This window comes from Lissotriton vulgaris, chromosome 4_1, assembly GCF_964263255.1.
Source record: "Lissotriton vulgaris chromosome 4_1, aLisVul1.2, whole genome shotgun sequence".
Lineage (NCBI taxonomy): Eukaryota > Metazoa > Chordata > Amphibia > Caudata > Salamandridae > Lissotriton > Lissotriton vulgaris.
This window is the reverse complement of record NC_141691.1, coordinates 1,890,474,520-1,890,502,006: the sequence shown is the minus strand read 5'-3', so window position 1 is coordinate 1,890,502,006 and position 27,487 is coordinate 1,890,474,520. Positions and strand designations below refer to the sequence as shown.

At 44.0% G+C, this 27,487-nt stretch overlaps 1 protein-coding gene across 3 annotated transcripts in view; it reads left to right on the top strand.

Moving 5' to 3' along the window:
• The window catches only part of ASAP1 (ArfGAP with SH3 domain, ankyrin repeat and PH domain 1), a 1,926,573-nt gene that overhangs the window by 526,705 nt on the left and 1,372,381 nt on the right, over window positions 1-27,487 (top strand). For all 3 annotated transcript variants that reach the window (XM_086966222.1, XM_086966220.1, XM_086966221.1), the window contains one exon: window positions 10,952-11,024. In XM_086966222.1, coding sequence (XP_086822348.1) covers window positions 10,952-11,024 — 73 coding nt within the window. The remainder of the gene's footprint in view (window positions 1-10,951; window positions 11,025-27,487) is intronic.

The window sequence follows — 27,487 nt, the reverse complement described above, 5'->3', positions numbered from 1 at the left end:
AAGACTGGAAAGGCCGCTCCTCCCAGAGCTCTGAGATTGCTGACATGGCCGGGCTGCACGCTCTGTTCCTGCTGTTGGTGAGTGTTTATTTCACCAGTGTTAAAAGGCTGCCTCAATTCCGGTGTACTCTCTTCCCTGGTTAGAGGTTGGTGTCTTGTTTCAAGAGAGGAGTTTTCGGACGTGGAATAAAAACATTTTTTTCCTGCACTAGTTGGAAGCGCTAAAGCAGATCCCTCCAGCAGGAAAAGAGGTGTGCCACAGGCTGCTAAAGGCCAGTAAATGGAGGGAGAGCGGGCTTTAGCACGGCGTCAGTGTTGGCATTGATGGGGGGTAGGGGGGAAGTGGGGATTTAAAAAAAAATACGACACGGCGGGCAGGGGAGGGGGCGGAGCGGGTAAAATAAACAAACGAGACGGAGGGAAGAGAGAGGAGGGGGGAGGAGAAATGCGACACGGCGGGAAGGGGAGGGGGCGGAGCGGGTTAAATTAAACAAACAAGACGGACGGAGGAGAGGGGAGGGGGGATGAGAAATGCGACACGGCGGGAAGGGGAGGGGGCGGAGCGGGTAAAACAAGACGGACGTGCACGCGCTTTTAAGCTCAATGCGCATGCGCATTGAGCTTAAAAGTCACGGGCACTGCAAGGAATCGCCACGATTCCTTGCAGTGGATAAAGAGTGGATAAGCCCCCATAGTCTCGCTTGCTCGATGCGCATGCGCATCGACAGGCGAGACCTAAAACACAGCTTCTGGGCCATCTAAGGGGGTGGGAGAGGCCTGAGGTGAAAAGATGGTGCGATTTCCCCAGGCCCCTATAGTGAGACCGCTTCTTCCTCGCCCACAATGCGCTGAATGAAAAGGGCTGTGGGCGAGGACTAATGCAAGCAATGTTTCTGGGCTGCGTGGGCCCCCAGGGGCGCCGAGGTGAAAATGGCTCATAGGCCTGAGCAACACCTGGCCCCCTGGGAGGTCGATTATGGCACACAATCACTCTTCCCCAGCCCACCATCAGCATGATTGCATAGCAGAGCAGGGGGTCAAGGAGAGGCCACAGCTGATCATCGCTGAACGGCCGGCCGCACAGCGAAGCTGCTTTCCTCTCCCTGTCAGTGCTCTCTGTGGACTGGTAAAGGGGGGGGGGGAACTGGCCCACAGAGTGCACTAAGACTCCGGCCCTTCTGCCCATGCCCGAGTGCCCACAGTGCCGATCCGCCCCTGACCACAATGAAAGCATGTGCAAAGAAAAGGTGTGCCGTTGTAGCACATGGAAGTATTCAGAATGGTGATCTTAAAGGCTGTGGGGGTCCACAGGGAATGAATTGATATACCAAAAGTATTAGATGCAACAGTTGCCTCGGCTAGAGGTTCTGGAAACGGATTCCTCCAGTACTAACGTGGCACACTTCGATTTGCATAAAGTAAGATAAGTAATATACCTTCAGTAAAGTGGGCTGCAGCCCGACTAACTGGTATGAAAGGGAGCAGATGAGTAACTTAGTCCCAGCATGCCCCCAATGCCGGCAAACAGGGTCTTTGTATTTTCATTTGTCTTGGGACTGTCCTTCATACACTCATAATGGATTCAGGTGGCTAATTGCTACCGTGAAGTTTTAATTGGAAATACTTAATAGTCTGCAAACGTAGCCAGCAGGTATAATCATAAATCAAAGCGGAAATGTGTTCACTTCACGCTGATATTAGCACAGCAGCGTGTGACTATTCATTGGCTGACCACCCCTCCCCTCTCCGATCCTAGGGTCTCCAACTGGAGGAAAGATTTGGGGAATTGGTGCGTGGCTGTGGCAGTTACTCACCCAAAAAATAAAATTTCCACAAGATGACCGCGAACCTTGAACGACGCAGTCTCTGACTAAAATATATAGTCTGTACATGTTACATTCACAGCCCCACTTTGTAGTCAGGTAAATGAAGACCGGTAACTCTGTTATTGCATTATGCCCAACATGATGAAGAACCACACCTTAGTAGTGTCCGTGATTTGTTTTGCTATGGAGACTGTCTCCTCCAAGACATTGACCACTTTGATCGTATTTTGTGTTATGTAATACGTCAAATGGACATAATGAATACAAATATTTAAATAAACTTTGCCTCATGCCCCCTGCCGGCTTTACCCAGAGAAAAGTTTCTTCCTAGTGGACAAAATCAACAATGTCATTCCTTAATGAGGACGTATGACAGGAAAATCATGTCAGATACTTTGTTTCTGAAATATGGTTTATGCCGTCTTCAAGAAAACGTAAATGCTTGAAGCTTTATATGTTGATATAAAGTATAATTCAAAGACTCTACACTCCTGATTTTTTAAATTTTATTTTATACCTAAAATAATACAAGTAGAGGTACAGGTAACCGCTTCAGAGAGGATAGCTAAAGAGTCTTTGGGATCAAAGTGAGAATACCCATATTTCTAAAATTGGGAACAGCGCATTCTCCAGTATTAGGGGTGTCTTTCATAGATTCACATGCTTGAATATTTCCCGTCGTCGAAGTGGGAGTCCCACGGTACATAAAATAGCAGTAATATATGCATGTATACACGAGAAATATCGTAAATAAAAATATACATACATATAATGCAATAGAAATGTAAACATAAAAAAGTACCATAGAACAGAATAGGCCCATTGAAAAGCCCAAGGGAGAATTCACTTTAGTAATATATCAGAGTCATTATGTGTTGGTCCACATTCCAGCCAATCAGGCTGTAGCCTCCTCTAGAACCTTCTCCTCAGAAGCCCAAGTCCTCAGATTTTCTACAGCACGTCGTGTGAAGGGAGTCTCCCTGAGCTCTGCTCAGTTTTTCACCAGTTCTAGCTGTTTTCTCTTCAGAAATGTCTTCTACAAAGAAAACTCTTTTCAAGGCTTGTCCATCCTGTGGTAAATTGCGCCTTTTTCATGAGGACCCACACACAGTAAGTGTATTTACTGTCTTTACCCGGATCATAATGCCTCTACCTGCAAGTTCTGTCGCACTTTTCCCCCTAAAACATTGAGGGATAGAGAGGCCCGTCTCCTTCTGTGGCTACAGAAGTTGAGATCATGTGAAAATGTGGTTTCTGATGCTGAGAGTCTGTCATCTGGATTTTCAAGATCCTCTCAGAAGCGTGGGTCTGAGACTGAGGTACCATCTCCTTTTCTTAAGAAAAGTAGAATGTTGGGTTCCTTCAAGGATGTCTCCCCACAGGACTTGCTTCAGGGCGCGCCTACGGGACCTGGCTCTCTGGCGTCTAGACCCAAAGCTATGCCCTCCTCTTCAAAAACGGGCATTGGCTCGTCGACGGGCTCGTCGACGTCTTCAGCGTCGACGAAGTCAGTCATGGCTGTTTCTACATCGACGACCACTTGTTCCCTGTCAACCAGCTCTGCAACGATGACGACCATCTCGTCGACGAGCAATCAAGAGGTGAGTGTCACAACTGAGGCAGGATGACTAACCTAGATAATCAGATGCAGCAGGAGCGATGTCGTAGCCTGTTTCCTTCCTCCCTAGGAACGGTTCCCCAGACGAGCCATGGGTATAACTCTCCTCTAGGACAACCCCTCCCAGACAAGGGGAAAAAATTGAGAAAATAAATAAAACAGGCGGGCAGCCAGAAACCATCTACAGCTGGCGAGGACAGGTTAGATGTTCTTTCTTCCTTCGTTTGCTACAGTAGTCGTCTGCAGGGGTACACAAGAAGACACATATAAATACACACCCCCTCCCTATTGGAAACGAATAGACTCAGAGTAAAAGATACACAGTGATACTCACTAGTCTATACTGCCACAAACATCCAAGATATGAAGTGGTAGAAAAAAAAGAAGAAAAATGAAAACAAATCCAAAGGGTGTAAAGCTCCAGAGAGAAAGCAGAATCCTTAGTTTCTGATGCACATTTAAGAAACTAATGTGCTCTTCTCAGCTGAAGTCTCGTAAATCTATTAGCCTGTGTCTGATCTCCGTGGCATAGACTTGCACAGAAAGTTATTGTGTGTCCCAATCCACAGGAATAACTATTCCGACTCGATAAACAGTCACACGTTGGTATGAATATAAACAGTGCTCAAGGAAACCCAGTCAAAGGGCTCCGAACAGGAAATAAGAGTAGAAGCAGCCGCTTCTACCACGATACGCTAACGAAGCACTGAACCATTAGCGTTTAATAACTCAGTCCAATGTCAGAACGCTTCACTGTGCTCACATACCCGATTGTTCAACAAACGCCGACTCGGGTTTCCTAACGCGGCTCCTCCTGAATCTCCAGCGCGGCTCCTCCTGAATCTCCAGCGCGGCTCCAGTTCAAAGGGCAAAATCACGCCGTGCAGCGGAGCAGGCTACAGCACGGCTTCTCTTGGTCTCTGCTCCTCCGAGGCAACAAATAATCCAACTAAGAAATGACAAGGGGCCCCGAAAGGCTTCACAGTTCTCGAGTCTCAGATAGACAGGCTTCACAGTTCTCGAGTCTCAGATAGACAGGCTTCACAGGTGACAAGCACCGGAAGAAGGGAGAAAAGAAAAGATATAGAAACAAAATGTGCCAAACACAAACAACAGACTAAGCCACAGGCACTCTTGGAGATGCAGTTTCCTCATTAATGACCTGAAACGTGACAGTGAGACCCATCTCATCTATCATTAAAATCTCGTCGACGACGATTCAATCCAAACCGTCGATGACGATTCAATCCAAACCGTCGACGAAGAAATCATCGTCGAAGAGCCTCTCGTCGACGGGTCCTCCGTCGACGAAAAACAAGCCATCATCGTCGACGACTACTCCGACGACGGGATCTTCATCGTCGACTATTGCCTCGTCGACGACTGCCTCGTCGACGGTAACCACTCCGTCGACGGAAGCCACTCCGTCGAAGACTGCTCCGTCGACGGTTCCACCTTCGTCGACGGCTACATCCTCGTCGACGAAAGCATCTTTGTCGACGGCAAAGGCTGCAACCTCGTCGACGACCTCGTCGACAACCAAAAAATAATCGTCGACCAAGAATAAGCTGCCAATTCATACGCCTGTTTCTTCGGCAACGGCGCAAGGGTCCCAGGGTGGTGCAAAGACTGTGGAGATCTCGTCAACGGGCTCGTTGATGTCGCACCAACCCCTAACCACTGCTACCACCTTCAAAGTGGTTACTGCCTCGTCTCTCAAGACTATACCACTCATTCAGTTAAGTCCAGTAAGGAGTGGATCTCAGCTTCCGGAGAAATTATTTCAGTCTGGAGAAGAGGAATCTGGAAATGACTCTGAAATGGGTCAAACTTATGGGCCGGCGTCCAGTCCTTCTGAATTACACATTAAGTGTCAGGATTATGGGGACGAGGATGAGGACGAAAATAATGACGTCGAAGATGGGAATGATCTTTTTCCAATTGATGAGGCAGAACCAACTAATTATGAACAGGTTACACAAATTCCTTTGTCTTTGGTGCAAAACCTGCAACACATGCTGGATGACTACAATCGTAGGTTTCCACCATCTTTGCCTACTTCTCCAGCACCTCAAGTGCCCCGGTCTCAGTCTCCAGCGCCTCGACCTCAGTCTCCAGCGCCTCGACCTCAAGCTCCGGCGCCTGTTGCACCTGCGTCTCCAACTGGTACTCGTCCTGATACCGATAATGAGGACCAAAAACCTCATAACACTGGGGATAACGACACCGATAATAAGATGCAGGATTGGGACAATTATAGGGCACAGACACCTACTACTCCACCTGCATCACCAAGAGCCTCACCGCCAGTAGATATCGCGAGTTTTCATTACCTTATGGTTCGTGCTGCGAAGAGGTTCCATCTAACAATTGAGGCGCAACAAAGTGATTGTTTTTTATACGATTTTAAGGACTTACCTCAAAAGCAATCGCATAACATTCCTATAATCGACCACATATGGCAGGAAGGTCTGAGGTTAATAGAACGTCCTAATTCCATACCAGCTGTTTTGCCCAGATTGGGCAAAAAATATAAAGCGCCACCTACTTCTCCGGCCTGTTTGGTATCTCAACCTAAAGCGGATTCTGTGATCACTCAGGCGGCACAAAAAAGATCTCGAAATCCTTCCACACCTCTGACATCTCCGCCTGGACAGGATGGCCGTAAGTTGGACTCCATTGGTAAAAAATGTACAGCAATGGCAGCGACAACTGTGAGAGCATCCAACGCCTTGGCTATTCTAGGTCGCTACGACCGCCAAATGTGGTCTGAGATCGCTGGTCTGATCCCTCAGATGCCCGATACCATCCGGAATGAAGCGCAGGCCATAATTCAAGAAGGAGAAAAAATTTCAGCCGAAATAATCGACTGTGCCGTCGACATATCATCCACTGGTTTTCGGCAACTAGCGGGTGCTGCAGTCTTGCGGCGTCAAGGCTGGCTAAAATCAACCACCTTCCGCCCAGAGGTTCAAGCCAGGGTTTTAGATTTACCCTACGACGTGAATCTTTATTCGGCAAGCATGTCGACGATGCATTGGAGCTGATAAAGAAGGACACTGACACAGCGAAGTCCTTGGCAACATTACAATATCGGAAACGGCCATTTTGTGGGGCACGCGGTAGAGGAGGAGGAGCCTCTACTTTTCGTGGAACAGGCCAAAATCGATCATACAACTACAATGATAATAGACGGAGGGGCTCCTATCAGTCCCAGAATCGTCAATCCACCTCCAGACCATAGCAGCGTAAGTCCAATTACAGAGGTGGTGCGAACAACAACAAAAAACAGTGACAAAACCAAACTTTATCCTCTGGCGACTGTGGATCTTGGAGGTCGGATCTCAAAGTTCTTCTACAATTGGTCCAACATTCCCACCGACCAATGGGTCTTGGACGTTATTTCAAAAGGGCATACCCTGGAATTCACGAAATTTCCCCCCACTCGTCCACCTTCGGGTCCACCCTCTCCCCATCTCAAGGAACTTTTGGCTCAGGTGAAGCTAATGATCAAGAAAGGAGCCATAGAAGTGGTACCGCAAAGTCAACGTGGCAGGGGGTTTTATTCCCGTTTCTTTCTAGTAAAGAAAAAGTCGGGAGAGTGGCGTCCCATCTTAGATTTGAGGGCTCTAAACAAGTTCATCGCATCAAAGACTTTTCAGATGCTAACCCTGCTTCACATCTTGAATTTCCTCATTCCAGGAGAGTTCTTTTCAACGATAGACCTTCAAGATGCATATTTCCATGTACCTATTCACCCCAGACACAGGAAATATCTCCGCTTTACAGTCGGCCAGTTTCATTACCAATTCAAAGCCTACCATTCGGCCTTCATTCAGCACCGAGGGTATTTACCACAATTCTAGCCCCGGTTGCTGCCTACCTGCGTCTCCAGGGCATCCAGTTCTATCCGTACCTGGACGATTGTCTAATAAAAGCCAAGACTTTTCAGTTAACGGAACAGCACATTCAAGTCTGCACCTCCCTCTTCGAAACGTTGGGCTTGTCCATCAACTATCAAAAGTCACACTTTCAACCATCTCAACAGCGAGATTTTCTAGGAGCCTCGCTAGATTCTCGGCTGGGGCAAGTGTTCGTTTCTCAGGAGAGACAAGATCGAATGATAAAGAAAGTACAGTTCCTACAGTCAAGACAGTACGTTTCTGTCCGGATGTACAAATCATTCCTCGGCATGGCTTCTTTGTGCATTCAGCTAATTCCCAACTGCAGATTGCACATGAGGGTCCTACAGGAGGAAGTAGACAAGCAGTGGAAGCAGGTATCGGGGTCGTTCGAAGACAAGATCCAACTAACGCCCCGCATTCAAAAGGCTTTGGAGTGGTGGGCTCATCCTCCAAACATAGCGACAGGTCATTCATTCAGAGACGAACCACCAACACTTACGCTGACAACAGACGCATCCCTAGAAGGTTGGGGGGCACATCTCGACGGGATGTCCGTGAAGGGGAAATGGACGGCGTCTCAGCGCACTTGGCATATAAACCGCTTGGAACTCCTGGCGATTTTCTTGGCCTTGAAGTCCTTTCAGAGGTTAGTGCGGGGACAAACATTGCTGGTGAGGACAGACAACACCACCAGCATGCACTACCTCAACAAACAGGGCGGCACAAGGTCTCTCGTGCTGTCACAACTGGCACAGGAAATATGGAATTGGGCTATCGAGCGGCAAATACATCTCACAGCTGTCCATGTGCCAGGTGTGGCCAATGTTCTGGCGGACTCGCTCAGCAGAGCCCTCTCAGACAACCACGAATGGGAGATCAATCAACCAACCTTGGATTTCATCTTCCGACAATGGGGCCAACCTCAGTTGGATCTCTTTGCAACTGCTCTCAACAGGAAATGTCAACGATTTGCGAGCCGGCATCCACACAGAGAGTCGAGCGGGAATGCCTTTTCAATAGATTGGTCGAACGACTTAATCTATGCATTTCCCCCACTTCCGCTCATTCCTCGCCTGTTGCACAGAATGAGGTTCCAACCGTGCCAAATAATCCTGATCGCACCCAAGTGGCCGAGACGTCCTTGGTTTTCGGATCTTCTTCTGTTCTCTCTGACAAATCCGATACCATTGCATCCACTGCCTCATCTTTTCACGATGCAGCAAGGTCGAATCTGCCATCCGGTTCCAGCATATCTCCAAATTCATGCATGGAACCTGAGTACAATGAATTTGCACGCATAAATATCGACGAGGATTGTAGGGTGGTATTAGCAAATGCTCGCGCTCCATCTACCATCAAAACTTACCAGCTAAAGTGGAAGCGTTTCTGTGCTTGGTGCTCCACTAAGACCTTGGATCCCATGTGTGCTCAGCCTGAGCAGATCTTGCCGTTCTTCCTGTCATTAGCAAGATCAGGACTATCACACTCCACTCTAAAGGTGTTTCTGGCTGCAATTTCCCGTTTCCGCCATGATGGCGTAACATCTTTGTACTCCTCCAGAATAATTAGGCAATTCTTCAAGGGCCTCTTTCGGATGTTCCCACCAATCTGTCGGCCTCCACCTACTTGGCGTCTGAACTTGGTTTTGTCTCAACTGCTTTTGCCTACATTCGATCCCATCCATTCTGCAAATCTAAAATTCCTCACTTGGAAAGTGGCTCTTTTGCTTGCTCTGACTTCATCCAGGCGTGTCAGCGACATCCAGGCATTTACTATACAGCCACCGTTTCTACAGTTCTCCAACGAGGCTGTTACGTTGAGAACAAATCCCAGTTTCATTCCAAAGGTTCCCAGTGATTTCCATCTCAATGAACCAATTATTCTTAAAACTTTCTTTCCTGCACCCCAATCTGCAGCGGAACGCTCTTTGCACACTCTGGATGTGAAGCGCTGCCTCAAGTTTTACATTCAACGCACAGCAACATTTAGAAAGACAAATCAATTATTTGTGGCATATGGCCCAGTGTGCAAAGGACAATCTGTTTCCAAACAGACTATCACCAGATGGATATCGTCTGCCATATCCTACTGTCATCAACGAGCTGGCAAGCCCCTTCCTGCTCCAGCTCGAGCTCATTCCACGAGAGCTGTGTCGACTTCTGCTGCCCTCTTTGCGGGGGTACCTCTGAGACAGATCTGCAGAGCTGCTACTTGGTCTAGCAGCCATACTTTTACGAAGCACTACTGCCTGCAATCAACAGATGCCGCGGATGCGGCAGTAGGTCAAGCGGTGCTGCGGAATCTTTTCCAATGAAGGTGAGACTCTGTTGCTACCCGCCTCCAGTCATAAAGGTTTTTTCTCATGATTTTTGGTATTTAGTACTTATTAAGTGATATGTTTTACCAAGTCTTTTATTGTGTACCTCCTTTATGACTTATGTGATGATTTACTGCTTTCTACTCTTATTCAAGCATGTGAATCTATGAAAGACACCCCTAAAACTGGAGAAGAACAATAGTTACTTACCTGTAAACTGTGGTTCTCCAGTATTGGTGTCTTTCATAGATTCACATGGGACCCTCCCATCCACCCCTCAGAGGCTCTTTTCTCCTCAGGCACTTATACTTACTTTGTGCTACGAAAATCTGAGGACTTGGGCTTCTGAGGAGAAGGTTCTAGAGGAGGCTACAGCCTGATTGGCTGGAATGTGGACCAACACATAATGACTCTGAATTCTCCTTTGGGCTTTTCAATGGGCCTATTCTGTTCTATGGTACTTTTTTAAGTTTACATTTCTATTGCATTATATGTATGTATATTTTTATTTATGATATTTCTCGTGTATACATGCATATATTACTGCTATTTTATGTCCTGTGGGACTCCCACTTCGACGACGGGGAATATTCAAGCATGTGAATCTATGAAAGACACCAATACTGGAGAACCACAGTTTACAGGTAAGTAACTATTGTTCATCTAATGTACTTTAAATGTACTCCCATCTGTCCCCCCTCTCTCTCCCAGATGGACACACTTATTTGAAGTATCGTATTAGGGCAAATCAGAGCAAATCTAGTCTACATGTTATAATGTATGTTAATCAATACATTCATAACACTTTTTATGATGTAGATAAAATGAAAAAGTTAAATCGACTAACTCTACCAATGCTGTTTTCTCTTCGATAACCATTTTGGTTTAAACTCTCTTCAGTATCTTTTTGTATCTGTTATACTTCTATATTAAAGCCTGAGATGTACTAACGTGTAGCACTTTTGTAGAAGGCAGTGTGTCATAAACATGACTGCAATAAGTATATTTAAAATACATTACCTTATTTTCTAAACATAACATCCGTTTTTAATGTACCTGCTTGGTTATTGCAATGTGTTAAACCAAAAAAGCTTTTGTGAAAATGTTTTACTATTATGCACATACCTTTTTGTAATCTCAGCATAGTCTGGATGTACTAGAACACTTACACCCAGCCCCTCCATTTCAGAGAGGGAGTGCTTTAATTGAACATTTTCTTTTGAGTATTGTCCTCTTTTTATCATGTCTAATATGGAAAGTTAAGAAATATTATCTTGTCTTTGCAGGCACTGGATCAGGATAGAACTGCTTTACAAAAAGTGAAAAAATCGGTGAAAGCCATTTACAACTCTGGCCAAGGTAAGTTTTCTCTTATCTAGGTATTTGGCACTTTGTACATAGCTTCAGAAGATGGATAGCATCCATGGCATAGATGCAAACACTTCATTTGTATTTCTTTAATTCTCCAGTATTGACTTTCATAGGTTCATATGCTTTAAACTTCTCCATCATCGAAGTGCGAATCCCACTGTAATTATTGAAAGTCATCATAACAAGTGGTATAAATGAAAGCACTGCACAACAAAGCTTAACCGCTTCACTGCGGCGGCTATTCCGCCACAGTACTAAGGGGTCGGGGGGGCGCCCATGCTGGTGACTGAACCGCTCCGTCACCAGCCGCGGTTGCGCTGTGCTCATGACGGAGCGGTTCCGTCACGGCCCGCCCGCTCAATGGAACGCTCAGCGCAGGCACGGAATCCGCGCCGCGCAGGCGTGCCGAGCGGGCCATGGCGGAACCGCTCCGTAATCAGCACTGCGCGACCGCGGCTGATGATGGAGTGGTTCCGTCACCAGCAGGGGAGGGGTTAAACAAGTGAGATTATTAACCAGTTCACATCCTTTTAATAAGAACAAACTTTAGCCAATCAGGGAGCCGCTCTTGAAGCGCTCTTCCCATCAAGGGCCACCATACCTCAGACGTCTTACCTCACATCGTGTGGAGAGAGTTTCCCCTGAGCTCTGCTCAGTTTATCGTTTTCAAAGCTGGTTTTCTGCAATTCTTTACCTTTATTTGGATCTCACCTGCATACACTTACATGGTAACCTCTTTTTGGTGTTAATCCTGACAGAAAGGATTATCCGTGCCCTCCAAAAAGTTTTTTTAAGCTTCGTAATTCCTGTAGGAAACTTAAGCTCTACTCAGAGGACCCTCATAAGCAGTGCCTCTACTGCCACCACCCTATTCATAAACACAAAGATTGCTATTGGCATCTCACTTTTTCTACAAAGTCTCTAAAAGATAGAGTGGCAGGCTTTTGGTATGGTTACAGAAGATGAAGGCTAAAGGACAACTCATACTTTGGAGACAAATATGAGGGAAAACTCCCTGAGGAATAGTAATTTGTCAGGAGCACTCCAGACGAATCTACAAGAGCAAGTAAAGGAAACACTCCGAGTCCTGTCTCGGAGCTAGAAAAACCTATGAAAAACAAGAACTCTTATTAAAAAAGCCTTCCTTTTCAGGCACCCTGGTCCTGCAGGTTGCTCAGAAGTGTTCAAGAACCCTTTCACACCACGTTCCACTCCACCTGGCAAGGAGCTTATCTAGAGCTTTTATCAAAAGATCAGAAATGAAGCTTGAACAATTTTTAGTGGGGGTGGGGGGGGGGGGGGGCGAAAGAACTTCTGCCGAAATCATAGATGTAGCCATGGATATTGTGTCTACCAGCTTTAGACAACTTGCTGGCGCAGTCGTTTTGGGAAGGCAAAGATTGCTCAGGGCAACATCCTTTCGACTGGAAGTTCAGACAAAAATATTGGACAAGCCCTATGATGGAGAGGCCTTATTTAGAAAAACTTGTTTACAACACTATCGGATACTGAGACTGCATGGTCTTTAGGGGTTTCGCATCAGCACCACTACCTATCAATTTGTTATGCTAGAGGAAAAGGCCAATTCTCTTACAGTCTCAAGGCAGTTAGCACTTAAAAGATCCGCTGCTCCAACAAGGGAGAGGGCTCATCCATACACATGGTTACATCTTTCAGGCACCAGGCAGCCCTGCCTCAGCAACAGCTTGGCAACAGGAAATCTATTACTATAAATTGATATTTGCTGGACCTAATTCGACATGGCCACACCTTAGAATTTGTTCAGAAACCTCCTTGAAATGCACTTGGCAGGAGGTCTTAACACCTTCACCTTTTAAAATTGGAATTTCTTTAGTACAGAAGGGTCCTTACGCACATCATCGGAACTCGGGTTTCTATTCCAGTTTTTCCCTTATCAAGAAAGTTAAGAAAATGGAGGCAAATACTCAATTTCCGACAACTAAATAAGTTCCAGAAAAGAAACAATTTCTAATGGTTGCTCTGAAGGAAATCCTCCAATTACTAGACCAAGGAGACTTCATGACATCAATAGATCTCCAGGATGCCTACTTTCAAATCCCCATTCTTCCAAAACATCGAAAATATTTAGGGTTTGAGGTGGCTGGTTGCCCCAATACTAATTTAAAGTTCAACCCCTTGGTCTCAAGTTTGCTTCTCAAGTAGTTTCCAAGTGCATGGCCCCAGTCACGGAGTATCTGAGAAGGAATCCGCATCAGATCATCCCATACCTGGACGACTAGCTCATAGAGACTCCCATATATCAGACTGCAAAACAATCTGTAAAGGGCTGTCTTCACTGGGTGTTAGAATACCTAGGCCTGATAATGAAAAGGAATAATATTACCTTCAACCCAGCAAAAAGTTAACTTTTTAGGGGCAATTTTGGATAGAATCAGCAGTAAAGGTTTCTTGTATTAAATACTGCATGCTATGACTAACCTATTTAGCAGTTTCCCTCTTGAAAAGAAAGTGTCTTTCAGTTAAAAATTTAAAATCATTCCTGGGGATGATGTTTTTCTGAACTCCCTTAATTCCTCACTGTAGTCTACCTGTGATGCATTTTCAGAATAAGCTAGACAATGAACTCAAAGCCAAGGATTTTTTGAAGATGTCAGGATTTCTCCCACAGTGAAGTCTACAATGATTTGGTAGATGCAGGAAAACAATATATCGTTAGGTTTAACAATTCTAAACTCAGCACCTTAATTCGGGATGACCGCAGATGCATCCCTAGAGGGGTAGGGGACCTTGAAGTGATAGGAAATGGTTGTCTGAAGAGTCAAAGATGCATATCAATCTCTTTGATTTAAGGGCAGTGTCCTTGGATTTCAGTCCTTTATTCCAAGAATAAAATGCACATCTGTGCTAGTCCATGTGGACAACATAACTACGATGTACTGTCTGAACAAACAAGGAGAGTTGAAGTTGCGCCTGTTGCCCATTGATATATGTGAAGTATTGGAAAAACATAAACTGAGAAACCATACTGGAGGAAACCAAATCATGTAAAAGCAATTTTAAGGAAGAACAGTTTTAAGGAAATTCAGATAAATCAAAAATTGAAGGAAACATTTTAGAGAAAAGATAAACTTAAGGAAAAATCCCAAATTACGTGTTACTTAGTGGAGTTTAGGACTACTGAGGGGTTTCTGCATTCAGGGATGGCTAAGATTTAGAGGTAATTATGCGTTTTTAGATGTCATAAATGGGTGGAGTTCAGGCACAGAGTTTTTTAGGGTTCAGGGATGGGTAGAGTTTAGGGGTGGTGAGGGTTTTTTAGTTATCAGGGAAGGATGGAGTTCAGGGGTGGTGAAGGATATTTAGAGTTCAAGGATGAATAGAGTTTAGGTGTGTGAGGTGTCTTTAGTGCTGGGCGATAGATGGAGTGTAGGGGTGTTGAGGGGTTATAAGGTTCATGGATAGGTGGGCTTTAGGGCTGGTATGGGTTTTTAAGGTTCACTGATGAGTAGAGGTTAGGGATAGTGAATACTTTTTAGGGTAACATTGGGTGGAGTTTAGGGTGCTGAGGGTTTTTATGGATTTAGGGATGGGTGGAGTTTAAATATAGACTTCCGTTTTTAGCGTTGAGGGATGGGTGGCGTTTGCAGTGGAGAGAGTGTTTTTAGGTATTCAGAATGGGTGGAGTATCGGGGTTAGGAGGTGTTATTAGGTTTCATTGATGAGTGGAATTTAGGGGAGTGAGAAATATTTTGGGCTCGGATGGATGGAGTGTCAGGGTGTTGAGGAGTTTTATCGGTCATGGATGGGCAGAGTTATGGGCTAGTGGGTTTTTTAAGATTCAGTGATGGGTAGAGGTTAGGGGTGGGAAAGTTTATAGGGTTCAGTATTGGGTGGAGTTTAGGGTGGTGAGAGGTTTTAAGGATTTAGAGATTGGTTGAGTTTACATGTAGAAAGTGTATTTTAGGGTTCGGGGTTTGGTATAGTTTTGGGGTGGTGGGAGGTTTTAGGTGTCATGGATGGATAGTGTTTAGTGGCGGTGAGGATTTTTTTAGGTTTCGGATATGGGTGGAGCTTTGGTGTGCTAAGGGGTTTTAAGCAGTCAGAGATGGGTATAGATTCAGCATAAAAAGTGGGTTTTAGGGTTCAGCAGTAGATGAAGTTTAAAGGTAGTGAGGGGTATTACGATTCAGGGATTGGTGCAGTGTAGGGGTAGAAAGAGCTTTTAGGGTTCAGGAATAGGTGCAACCATTGTATTTACCGTTGTTGTAATACTTTATTCGAAAAATATTTCATAAAAGTACAAGCATTCAAGCATACAAAATACATAAGACAATGTTAAAAGTATTACAGATCCATAAAACGTTAAAAAGGACATGGTAAAAGATTCTTTTCTTAGAGGAACTAATCAAACATCGGATAGCAATTTTGACCTGATAAACCAAGCACTCGCCAAATATTTGGCTACCCCACAAACAATATACATGGAAGAAGCGTTGGTTAAAATGATACGCATTGCTGATCTGTGGTCCCTAACTCCAAGCTCCCTACAAACAGGTTTCAGCCATTTTGCTCTCGTCTGTTTATATGCAACACATGCAAACAAAAAATGGCCAAGAGATTCTTTCGGGCAAGAACAGCCTGGACATTTTTGGTCAGATTCCCTCCATCCTTCCACCCTTCCTTAAACGAATTAAGGGGCAGGATACCATATCTTAATTTCAGAAACAAAGTTCTATCTCGGGGGGTCTGAATGAAGTCCAAAAATGACTCTAGCTTCCTGAGGGGCTTGTGGTCAAGGAAATTATTTGTCAAGGGGCCCCAATTTGGGTTCTTTAATTCCTTTGCCACAACCCAATCCCAATAAAGTTTTTTAACAGTTTGTTTTGACTGGGGGGTTTGGGAGGTCCAACAATCCCCTAGACCTATACATACCACCAACTTCTTTAAATTGTTGAGCCATTTTATTTTATTAGCTACATTCAAACTAATTAGCTCATCCAACACTAAAGCATAATTCGAAAGTTTGGGGGTCCTTCTAAGCCGTACCCAATATAACAAGGGGCGAATTTGGACTAAGTCCGAGATCGTTCTTTTGCCCAAATCTAAAAATAATGGTTTCAGTGGGGTCGATAGAGGCAGCAAGACTATATCTCTAATAAACTTGTTTTCAGCCACTGCCAATGCTTTGGTGTTCTCCGCACTCCAAAGTTCGGAGCCATATACTGCCGCTGCTAACGCTTTCCCCTCATAGACTACTAAGGTAGGAGCTATGGGTCTGCTAATAGAGAGCTGCTGATTCTTTAATATCACTCCAGAGACCCTTTTAAGGTTTAAAACCATTTTAGAGATATGGGAATTCCAACTCATATTATTGCTAAGTCTCACTCGGAGATAATCGAATTCGTCCACCACCTCGAGGGGTGTGCCACTCAACGAGAGGTTAACCGTCCTATGTTTTTTATTGGCCGACAATACCATCAGCTTTGTTTTGGTAGTATTTACCGACAACCCTCGATCTTTACAAAAAATACAAAAACGATCGAGCAGTTTTTACAAACCCATGGGGGATTTGGACATCAGGAGGGTATCGTCTGCGAAGAGAAGTGTAGGTGTTTTCTCGCCTGCAAGGACGGGGGCATCAGCTGGGTCCTCCCTCAAATGGTCCACCACCCCATTTATAAAGAGGGAGAACAGGGTTGGAGCCATCACGCATCCCTGCCTCACTCCTCTATTGACCGGTACCCTCTCTGTCAGTTGACCCTAATTTCCCCAGCGAATCCTTGCAAAGTTCCCCTCGTGAAGTTTAATAATAAACTGCAGCAGATAGCTGGGGAAACCGATATCAAATAGGACTGACCAGAGTTTGGCGCGTGGGATGACATCGAATGCTGTTTTCAAGTCTATGAAAACCAAGTATAGACTACCCTTGGCAATCAGTACTGACTTCCAACAGACTGCACAGAATCGAAAGACCTGGTCCATTGCGCCTGAACCCAGCCTGGAAGTGGGACAAAATGTCCTTGTCCACAAACCAGGCTTCGGTACGATTTATGATGACCCTGCCAACTACCTTTTGGATGGTATCTATTACACTTATTGGTCTGTAGTTGGCAGGGTCATCTCTTTCACCCTTCTTGTGTATGGTAATAACCTCTGCGCCCTTCCAGGATTCTGGGGCAGGGTGACCATACTGGATCAAATTCATCAAACATGCTATGAACTCTGCCCATAGTTTGGGATCATGCCGTAGCAAATCCCCCGGGAGACCATCTGGCCCGGCTGCCTTCCCTGGTAATATTTTTGAAATAGCTCCTGAACTTCTCGCTGGGAGAATAGATCTACCTTAGAACCTGGCTTCACCCAAAACTTACTTTGAGGTTCAATAGCTGGAGATATTGTCGAGCTTTTCAAACTGTCCTCACAATATAAATTTAAAAAATGGGAATACCATTGCTGTTCGGTTATATGATTTAAAATTGGAGCTGCCCCCCTTCTGTCAAAAGCATTAATCAATTTCCAGAAGATAATGGAGTTTTTCCCACGGGCTGCGGCCTCAAGCTGCTGCCAATGCTCCTCCTCCCAATCTTTCTTTGCTGATGTTATGCTATTGGAGTACTCCTTTCTGGCCACTCGGACAGCCACAGGGTCTTTGCTTTTTATCGCTAGAGTAATTGCTTTCCTTTTTTTCCTACAATTTGCCGTATACCAAGGGTTACTCTTAGAGGATTCACGGTTGAACCGTGATTTCACCCGGGGCTTCTTGCAGAAAAAGGCTCCTAGTTTAGTTATAATGTTTTTATAGGAGACTAGCAGGCTACGTCCAGCATGGTTAGGTGTTGCTGGAACCAAAGCAGTAAGGCTACTGGTTTCTTCTAAGACTAACTCTTCGATGCTTTGGAGTTTCTCCTCATCACACTTGATCACATTCCATTTTAATTTCCGATTATCATTTGTAGGGAAAACTTCTTTAGTAATCATCTCTGGTTTTCCACTAGTATCAATCCCCTTTACCCAATGGATTTTCATACATAATGGATTGTGATCACTTTCGGAAGACTGCCTAACCTCCATATCAATTAGGTCAGCCCATGATTGTATATCTAAAAGAATATAGTCAATTCGAGATGGGCAACCTAGCCTATTATAGGTAATTGCCCCATTGGGATCCGACGTAGTCCGACCATTAAGAGCCCGTAAGTTATGTTCTAATACCAGAGCGTTCAGCTGGATTGCTCTGGCTGTCCATTTCTTAATGGGTGTGAGGGCTAGGGGAGGTATAGTCTGTCTACAATCCTCTGAGTTGAAACCCAAAACCTCTTCATCGTCTAGGGGTTCATAAGTACAGTTAAAATCCCCCCCTACCAGTATTTTAGATCTGGGAGGAAGATGTGATAACCTCACATCTAGCAGCTCTATTATTGGGGAGGAAAGCCCGCCCTGAAGGCCTCTAGCATAAATACAAAAAAGTTCAAAGGTAAGACCCCCAGACTGATTCTTGAGAGTGATGTACAGAATGTCATTAGAATCAATTTTGTGGGAGGTAAAAGTACAATTCAACGACACCTTTACCCATATCAACAGGCCACCAGATGGGCGACCTTTCCCCACCAAAACTGCAGGAATAGAAAAGGTTGAATAACCATTTTTATATTGCGGGGAGAGACACCAGGTTTCTTCGAACATACATATATGGAAGGTATTAATAAAGTCATTCCAATCTGGGTTGGCAAGATTTTTCTCTAATCCTGCTATGTTCCATGACAAAATATTAATGGAAGTTGAGGGTGCAGAAGGTTCTCTGGTTTCAACTAAAGTACTAGGTTCCAGTTCTCCTGTGCCTTCACTAATGCATCCTGTGTTAGCTGTACCATCCATGACTAAATTAGATTGTTCTCCAGGGGTGACTGACACTACTCTATTACCAAATCGTCCAGAAGACTGGTATGGGAGTCAATTAACTCCCTCCAGACCATTGAAACGATTGTAACAAGGGATAGGATAATTAAGCTGGGGGCCCAGCCATCCCTCATTAAATCGATTACCACCAATAAAGGGACTCCCTGCCCCTCTTCGTATTACATTCCAACCTCCTTTATCATCCCCACCCCAATTAAAAGGGTACTGCCTTCCTAGTTGTTCGGGTCTTATCCTACCTCTATCATGATTGGGGGCCCTCAACCAACTCCGCCTATTATCATGATGTTCTGGGGACATATAGAAATATGACAGGGGTTTAACCTTGATCGTTGAATCGTTGTTACATCGGGACCCAGAGCAAATATACTCTACTAATCGTGGGTCTTCAAATGTGATCACAACACAATCTCCCTGTAGACTTTTCTTATTGTCTCCTACCCATGGCGCTCTCTCCACCATAAGCAATTTATTGTTAATATTAGGAGGAGGAGGAGGAAAATTTCTATCTAGCCAATGGCAAACTTTATTTTTAAGTGCACAAAAGGGTTCAGAAGTGGCAGGTGCAAGCTCCGGGATGCCTATTAAAACTAGCACATAGGGGCAGGCGTCGGGTGGTAAACTAATATTCCGCCGTACCCTCTGTGTCTCTAGCTGGGATGTTGGAGGGTTAGAGGCTGGGATGGTTGAGCCTACTGCTTCCTGGGGTTTTGTAGAGACAATGGGAGCTGGCTGGATAGATCCATCTTTATTACCCTTTTGGATGGTGGTTTTAGGAGGACGTTCTTAGTGGTTGTATTTACACCTTCAACAAGTAAGCATGCAAAAGCCAATTTCAATCAGTCATTCTATGAAATGGTTTCTATGAAATGGTGAATGCTATTCATTCTGCAAATTTCCATCAAACAGTTTAGGTGAAATGGTATCTCAGTAATGGTATTCCGTGAAATCGTTTTTCTATGAAATCACATACAACCGTTGCCCATAGAAGCCCAAAGGATATGGAAATGGGCTCTACAATACCAGATTACTTTAAAGGTGGAACATGTTTCTGGAATGGCCTTACCATGGTCACACACTCTCCGCTGAACATCAAAAGAGTGGCACAAGTGGGAACTAGATCACCATCACCTATTGAATATTTTTCAAAAATGGGGAACTCCAAACCTTGTCTTGTTTATGACAGATCCGAATGGCTAATATCGTTTCTATGCCAGAAGATACTATAGGTACGCTCCTGGGGTAATGCCTTTCAGCTAGTCTGGCCAGGAATATTTGCCTATGCATTTTCCCCTCTTCCACTAGTTCCTTGCTTTCTGAACAAAACAAAAAGAGAACCTTGTTATATTATCCTTATTCCCTCAGCGTGCCCGAGGACATATATTTACTCAGTCCTACTTCTATTGGCACAGGCGCATATCCCATTTAGCCCAGTGTCAAAACTTTTAACAATGGACAGAGGTCAGATTGTTCATTCAATACCAGCCCTCCTCCATGTATCGGACTTCTCATCTTCATCTGAACAAATCTTACCATATTTGTTAAATCAGACACGTTCAGGTCTTTCTCATAATTCGGTCAAAGTCCACTGAGCGGCAATTTCGTGCTTCAGAAGCTCATCAGAACAATTGTCCCTCTGGTCTTGTACACTGGTAAAGGAGCTCCTTAAATATATTTTCCAAACTTATTCCTTTGTTAATAAAACACCTGTTTGCTTGTCAGTTAAATATGGTTCTCTTGCAGTTAATGAAAGGCCCTTTCAAACTTTTTCATAAAGTGGATCTGAAGTGCTTGTCTTAGAAAATGCCAATATTTTTGTCTCCGATGATTGCTAGACAAATTTGTGAAATCAAACCCTACAAAGGACCCATACATGCAACTTAGGGATAACAGGGTGATATTGAGTACTAACCCTTGTTGTATCCCTAAAGTTCCATCAGACTTTTATTTAAATGAGCCAGTAGTCTTCAAGTCTTTTTTCCCAAATCCTACTTATGCAGTGAAAAGAGTACTTCAAACGCTCGACGCAAAGCAATGTCTCAAATTTTATGTAGTCAGAACTAAAACGTTTCGAAAATCTGATCAATATCTAATAGACTAAGGGCCTCCAGGAAAAGTGAATGCACTGTGGAGACACAATATATAGCATAATGGGTTTCTGCGGGCATAGTTTTCTGTCATGAGAAGGCTGGATGTCCTCTTGATGGAAAGGTCAAAGCACTCCACAAGAGCAGTGTTTATCTCTACTGCTCTGTTTGCTTAGAGTATCCTTGTCAGACATCTGCAGAGCCACTACATGGAAGAACAGGCATATATTTACACAGATGCCACATTGAAATATGACACTGCATAGGGTCAATCAGTCCTTTGCCATCTCTTTAAAAAAGATGAGCTGCTCTTATATTTGTATGTATCCTTTACCTGATTACAGAGCACTCTGTCAAGTTGATAACTGCTTGTATTCTGAATTGAAGCATGTGATTCTATGAGAGTCAGTGCTGGAGAAAACACGTTACCTGTACACTGTAGTTCTTCAATATTGATATCTCATATATTCCCATGCAATCCTCATCTCTCGGATAGCTCATCACATGTAATACCTCTGCAGTATTACCTTTACAGTTGTGCTGATAAATCTACGGTATCAGGGCCCTGGAGAGGAAAAGTGATTCAACAGCTGCTTCATGATTGACCGAAGTTTGGTTCTTATTAAAATGATGTGAAGTGGTTGACAATGTCTGTAGTTTAAGCTTTGTTGTACAATGCTTTCCTTTATACTACATGTTAAAATTAATGTGGCACTTTCACCTCGACTACGGGGAAGATTCAAGCATTTGAATCTTTGAAAGATATCAATACTGAAGAACGACAGTGTGCAGGTAAGCTAATTGTTTAAAAAAAAAGTTGTACCTTGTCATAAATAACAATTCAAGGGGTACTTGGCTTCAAATACGGTATGTCTGGTTGCAAGAGTTTTCACCACATTATGCCTGTTTTTATGCCAGCTGACATGCTATCAATTTAATAGATGTCTTATCATTGGCCTGGATTTGATCTCAGTCTCATAATATTTTTCTTATACTGTTTAAACAGTATAAGAAAAATAGTTCCGCGCATCCACCGATCCACCATGGGAGGAAGATCCTTCTCCTGCCGGGCGGCCAAGACCTGGAATTCTCTCCCCACTCACCTCCGCCTCACACAGAACCAATTTCCTTCAGAAAGAAACTTAAAACCTGGCTATTCGATAAATAATGCACCCCCTCCCACAAGCGCCTTGAGACCCTCTGGGTGAGTAATGCGCTATACAAATTCCTGAACTTAAAATTACCTATTTCCCTTGGGAGCTTTTTCGAAATTAATGTAGTAGAAGCACTTCAATGTTAAAGTGCTTTATTGTTACATGCTTGTCTAGACACCGACATCGATGAAGGTCTGAAAGAGTTAACCAGTGACTTCAAACTGATCGAAACAGGGTAGCACCTGATAAAATCAGTTAGTCTGAAAATATAAAAGGTCAGATGTGCTTGGTTCATAGCATAGAAACATTAAACACAGAACACCATTGAACTCGCCAAGTTGAAAATAAGTGGTGTAGAAATTATACTGATGAAGATGCTCTTCTGTACAGGAATTAACAGAATTCTTATAAAAAGGCAATCACAAAAGCCAAACCTCACGTCTTAAACGTGTACATTATGGCAGCAGATACCTCTCACCAACTCTTCCAGGCAATAAAAACTTTTATAATTCATCAATTTGGGAGCAAGAAGCCCACTGCCATAGTGACTGGAGTGTTTGTGGTGCAGCGAATACCATGTTCAGGCTCTTTGAATAGGGAGTAATAGGAAGTTGGAGGATAGAAGAAACAGGAAGCGACATGGGATTTTCTGTCCCAGTCTGACCCTTCTTTGATAATGGGTTGGTATAATGGTATTAGTAGAGAATGTAAAGGAAGTCATACCAGTTTGGAAATAAGACAATTCCCCACTCCTGATAAGTCAGTTAAAGGAAAATGACTTGTTACAGGGAAGAAAGCATTCTGTGTTTTAACAGAGACTTTAGAATTATTGTTAGTAATTTACAAATCCTGTGGCTGATCAGAAAAGAACACCGGGTGAATGCAACCTTCATACAAAATCCTACTCGAGCGATAGAATTTGCTTCCTGTTTCCATGCCCTATGCTGAATTGACATACTCTTCCCCACCATCCATGGACAAATACTGGAGCCCAACTCACTGGTTGTATGCCTTTGAAGTATGATGTTCTACAACATCCTTGTTCAGAGCGTGACATCAGAAACTGCATGTTATGACAATATACCCCACCTCCAGAACACCAGGTTTGTAAGAAAGTCACAGAAGAATTTGTTGACTATCCGAGGAGGGTTTCCATCTATGATCTTTCCCTTATGTGATATGCTTCCAAATCTATTAGAAATTGGGGGTTTCCTTCAAATACACAAGAGTTGCAGATTTCTTATATCTCGAATTCCAGTTGTCCCTGAATCATAATACGAGGAGCTAGAAATTCTATGGCTGTGGAATTACAGGATTTGGTTGAAAGGTATGTAATACAGGAATACAGTATGTACCTTCCAAAATAGAAGGAAGCCTATAAAGACGAGCAGAGTTTTGTGGTTAAATATTGTAAAGAAAAAAACAAAAAACAAGGCAGCAATTTGAAAAGTAATGGTCAGCTTGGAAAGAATCAGGAAGACAATCAAACTCCATCTCCAGAATAGTGTCTTAAAACTATTGCTTTTTTGATTGGCAGCTTTAGCTGTGGCTGACTTTGCTCCATGGAAATTATTCATAGCAATGCATTGTTGTTCAGTGAAACGATTAATATAGTCAGCAGCTCCAGGGACTGAACGATGAGAACATGGAGAAGCAGGTAGGTTTGATGCAGGACTGTGCCATGTGTTATTGTTAGCAAATTCAGCTAGTGCCAGGTATTTGAATAAAATATTTTGCGTAGCAATACTACAACATCACATGTATTGTTCTAAAGGTTGATTGACTCCTTCAGCCGGTCTATGGATGAAATCTGGAAAACAGAGCTTTCTTCCCAAGGTAGAAAACAACATTGTGCGAAAGAGACATGAAACTGGGGACCCTCAATCAGAGACTATAACAGTAGATAAGCTATGTAGTTGAAAGATTTCTGAGAGGAACTGCTGAGCCATACTCTTCTTGGTATTTTCTTAAATGGAGAACACCGAGCCTTCTTAGAGAATGCATCAGCTGTTAACATAATTACTTGGTACCTTTATGGTGGTAGGAGATCACAGTAAAATCAGTGGAAATAATATACTGTGGTCCAAGAAGGTACAGGGAGAGGTGGTAAATGCCCAAATGGTTTTGCATATTGCACCTATTCTTGGGCACAGACTGGACAAGAAGTCACTTAACTCTGAAAGTCCTTTTTAAATGAAGACCACCAGAAAGAATGTAATACTAAATGTAGTGTGGGTGCAACTCAGTGTCTGGATATTGCTGAGTCATGACACATCCATTATACTTTCTTTTAGAGTTTAGGATTTAATAAGGCTTTTTCGAAGAAAATAAAAACTATTCCAACACTGTTGATTCGACATGACATAATATAACTCTTCTAATTATGCAGGGTCTAGATCGTAATTAGACTTTTAGGATAACTGCAATAAATTGTCAGTAAAAATGTTCCAACCCTGGGAAGGATCGGATTTCCTTCCCATTAGTATGTGCGGGGCAGAGAAGAATTATTCTTACACCCGTCCATAGATATTCCTTCTGGTTTTAGGCACTATTTTATCTGTTGTTTTTCAAATTCACTTTTCAAATGTTTACTATTAAGTTGGTACTGCTGAAGTCAAGCTAAAACTGGAAGCACATGGTTTTCTTAAGGTTTTTTGATAAAATGAGAATGTTATCCTAGTCGATTACAACATATTGATTCAGAATGGGGACATGGCCAGCTACGAATGCTGTTGGATGTACTCTGCTGGGCTCCCGCCCTGGTCCGTAAGCTCTTTCTTTAAATCTGGTCATAGTAAGACCCCTAAACCTCCATTCATGCATAACACCTCTAGGGGTATAGATGGATGTTAACTACAGTGACAAAGATCCCCAATTTGGAACAACCAGCCAGGGTTGAGATGGGCTGCAACAGTGAGGTGTCCAATATTGGAGCAACACTGGAATTAGGCCCGAGGGATGAGCCTGAAGCTTTGTCGCTGTTAAAAAAAAAAAACATCTGCTGATCAGCGTTACCTGTACTGACTGAGAGATGCAGGAGTCTGACTGGCCCTGGAGGAGAGCATTTTGGCGAAGGTGATTTATAGGCTCTGCCCTGCTGGCCTTACATAGTCTACCAACGAGAGCTAAAGGTGCCTGGGCAGCGGGGGTGCCTTACACATGCCTCAGGCTACAGCATCTCCTAATTGCCCTTGACCTCAGGCCCTACAGAGCTAAAAGGCACAAGACTGCAGTCCATTGATGTTTAAATGATGCATCTGATCCCACGAAGGGAGACCGATCTGGGCCTCCCGTTCACCCCAATTAGCTCTGATGGATGTCATACACATACTTTGCAGAGTGATTTTGGCCATACTGTCTGGGTGTTTTGCAGAATTTTGGGTTTGCGTTTGATCACTCACACACCTGAGCTCAACACTTGATTATAACAGCTTTGTTGTTCTGCATTGGCTCCAAGACTTATGAGTTTGTGGAAGATGATCTTTCTGCCCTGACTCACACTATATTAGCATAAATAAATAAATTCACTAATTTAGACAATCCACCATATTCAAGAAACAGGCTCGATAGTGAGATTTCCAGCACCTCCTTGGGAGAAAGGGAACCTGGAGGCATGGGGAAGCCTAAGCAGAATTGCCTAGCTTCACAAGGGGGGGAGGTAGATCAGTTCCAGTGAAAGAACCTAGTGGTGAAGGAACCGGCGCAGACGATTAGTCTGATCCCATTCCTGACCTGTTTCAATGTAAATTTGACAGAAAGCTGATTGGAATATCTGGCTCTAGGGAGGCACTGAATCAAAAACAGACGCAATAACTATGGAGGTTGGTGTCCTCCTGGTAGACTAACATAAATTTGCCAGTAGTGTCAGTAATGCAGAAGACACTATCAAAGAACTTAGGACGGATTGCGCTACAGCACAACACCAAATCACAGAACTTACTCAGAGGGTCCGACAACTTGAGTATGGAACTGAAGATTCAGAAGCGAGGAATTGTCACAATAAAATTAGGGTGGTGGCAGGAGGAGTGTGAAGCATGAATATTGTGGCAAATTTGGAAAATTGGCTGCAGACAGAATAAGTGCCTCAAGTCATCTCCACTTTCTTTGCATTGGAAAAGGCGCACAGGGTTCCGTCAAGGCAACCCACCCCCAGACCTCTAGTGGCTGTGCTCCTGCATTTTGAAGATTGGGATAGTGTCCTGTAGAAGGCACACACTGAGCCTCTAAGAGTGGATAATTGCTCGGTGCTCCTGTTTCCATAATATACTTCAGCTGTTCAGCTCAAATGGGCGTCCTTCTCTGCAGTTAAGGAAGCACAGAGAGAGGTTAACTAGCAGTACTCATTACCATTTAGGGTCAAGCTCAAAATTGGGACTGATGGAAATTCTCATTTTTTTATGGAAATCACTAAAAATTGGGATTGGCTACAAAAGTACAAAGCTGTCCAGGATCATGATATATCGATGAGATCATTCCCACAGATGTAGAAGAAATACAAGTGGAAAAAAGTTCGATGGGAGTGTTAACCACCCTAATAGATCTTAAACCGAGAAGAATAAAGCTGCTACATTGCTGGCGAAGTTGACAGTTGGACTCCTTCAATTCTCAGACATTGAGGGTAGTGGAACTTAAGGTAGGCAAGCCTCGGAATCAGACTCCGAGACCTCAGGGGAAAGAACATGAGGACCTTTGACATCTTACTCCTTGTTCGGCAAATGACTTCTAATTCTGAGAATGGACTTTGATGGCTTCAATGGTGAATGCCTGTGGGGGAGAGCGGCAAATGCAAAAAGAACAATGGATGGACAGAATGCAGAACAAGGTCATACATTCACTCCAGTACAGAGATCTGGGCCTAAATCCATACTTTTTTGCTCCCCATGCCATTCCAGTTTGAACCCAGCCATATGCAAATCAGTCTTGACCCTGCGCCTAATGGGAAAAGTCCAGCCCGAACTTCCAGGCCAGGTCCTCCCTGGACTGGAAACAAGCAACCTAGGTCCGGTGTCGGGGTTTCACCCCTCATCAGCCAGGATTGCTTGACTCTAGTGGCATGGAGAGCACGGGACCAAAGTCTGGGCATACCCGTCCCACTTGGGGTGACAAATGCAAAAAGAACAATTTATGGACAGAATGCAGAACATTGTCATACATTCACCCCAGTACAGAGATTTGGGCCTAAATCCATCGTTTCTTTGTTGGGGTGGGGGTGCACAATGAATCAAATTGCTCTACACCAATCCCTTGACTCAAGTTAAAATTGGAGTCCACATCTTCCAACACTACCATATATTTAAGGGAACACGTTAGTGAT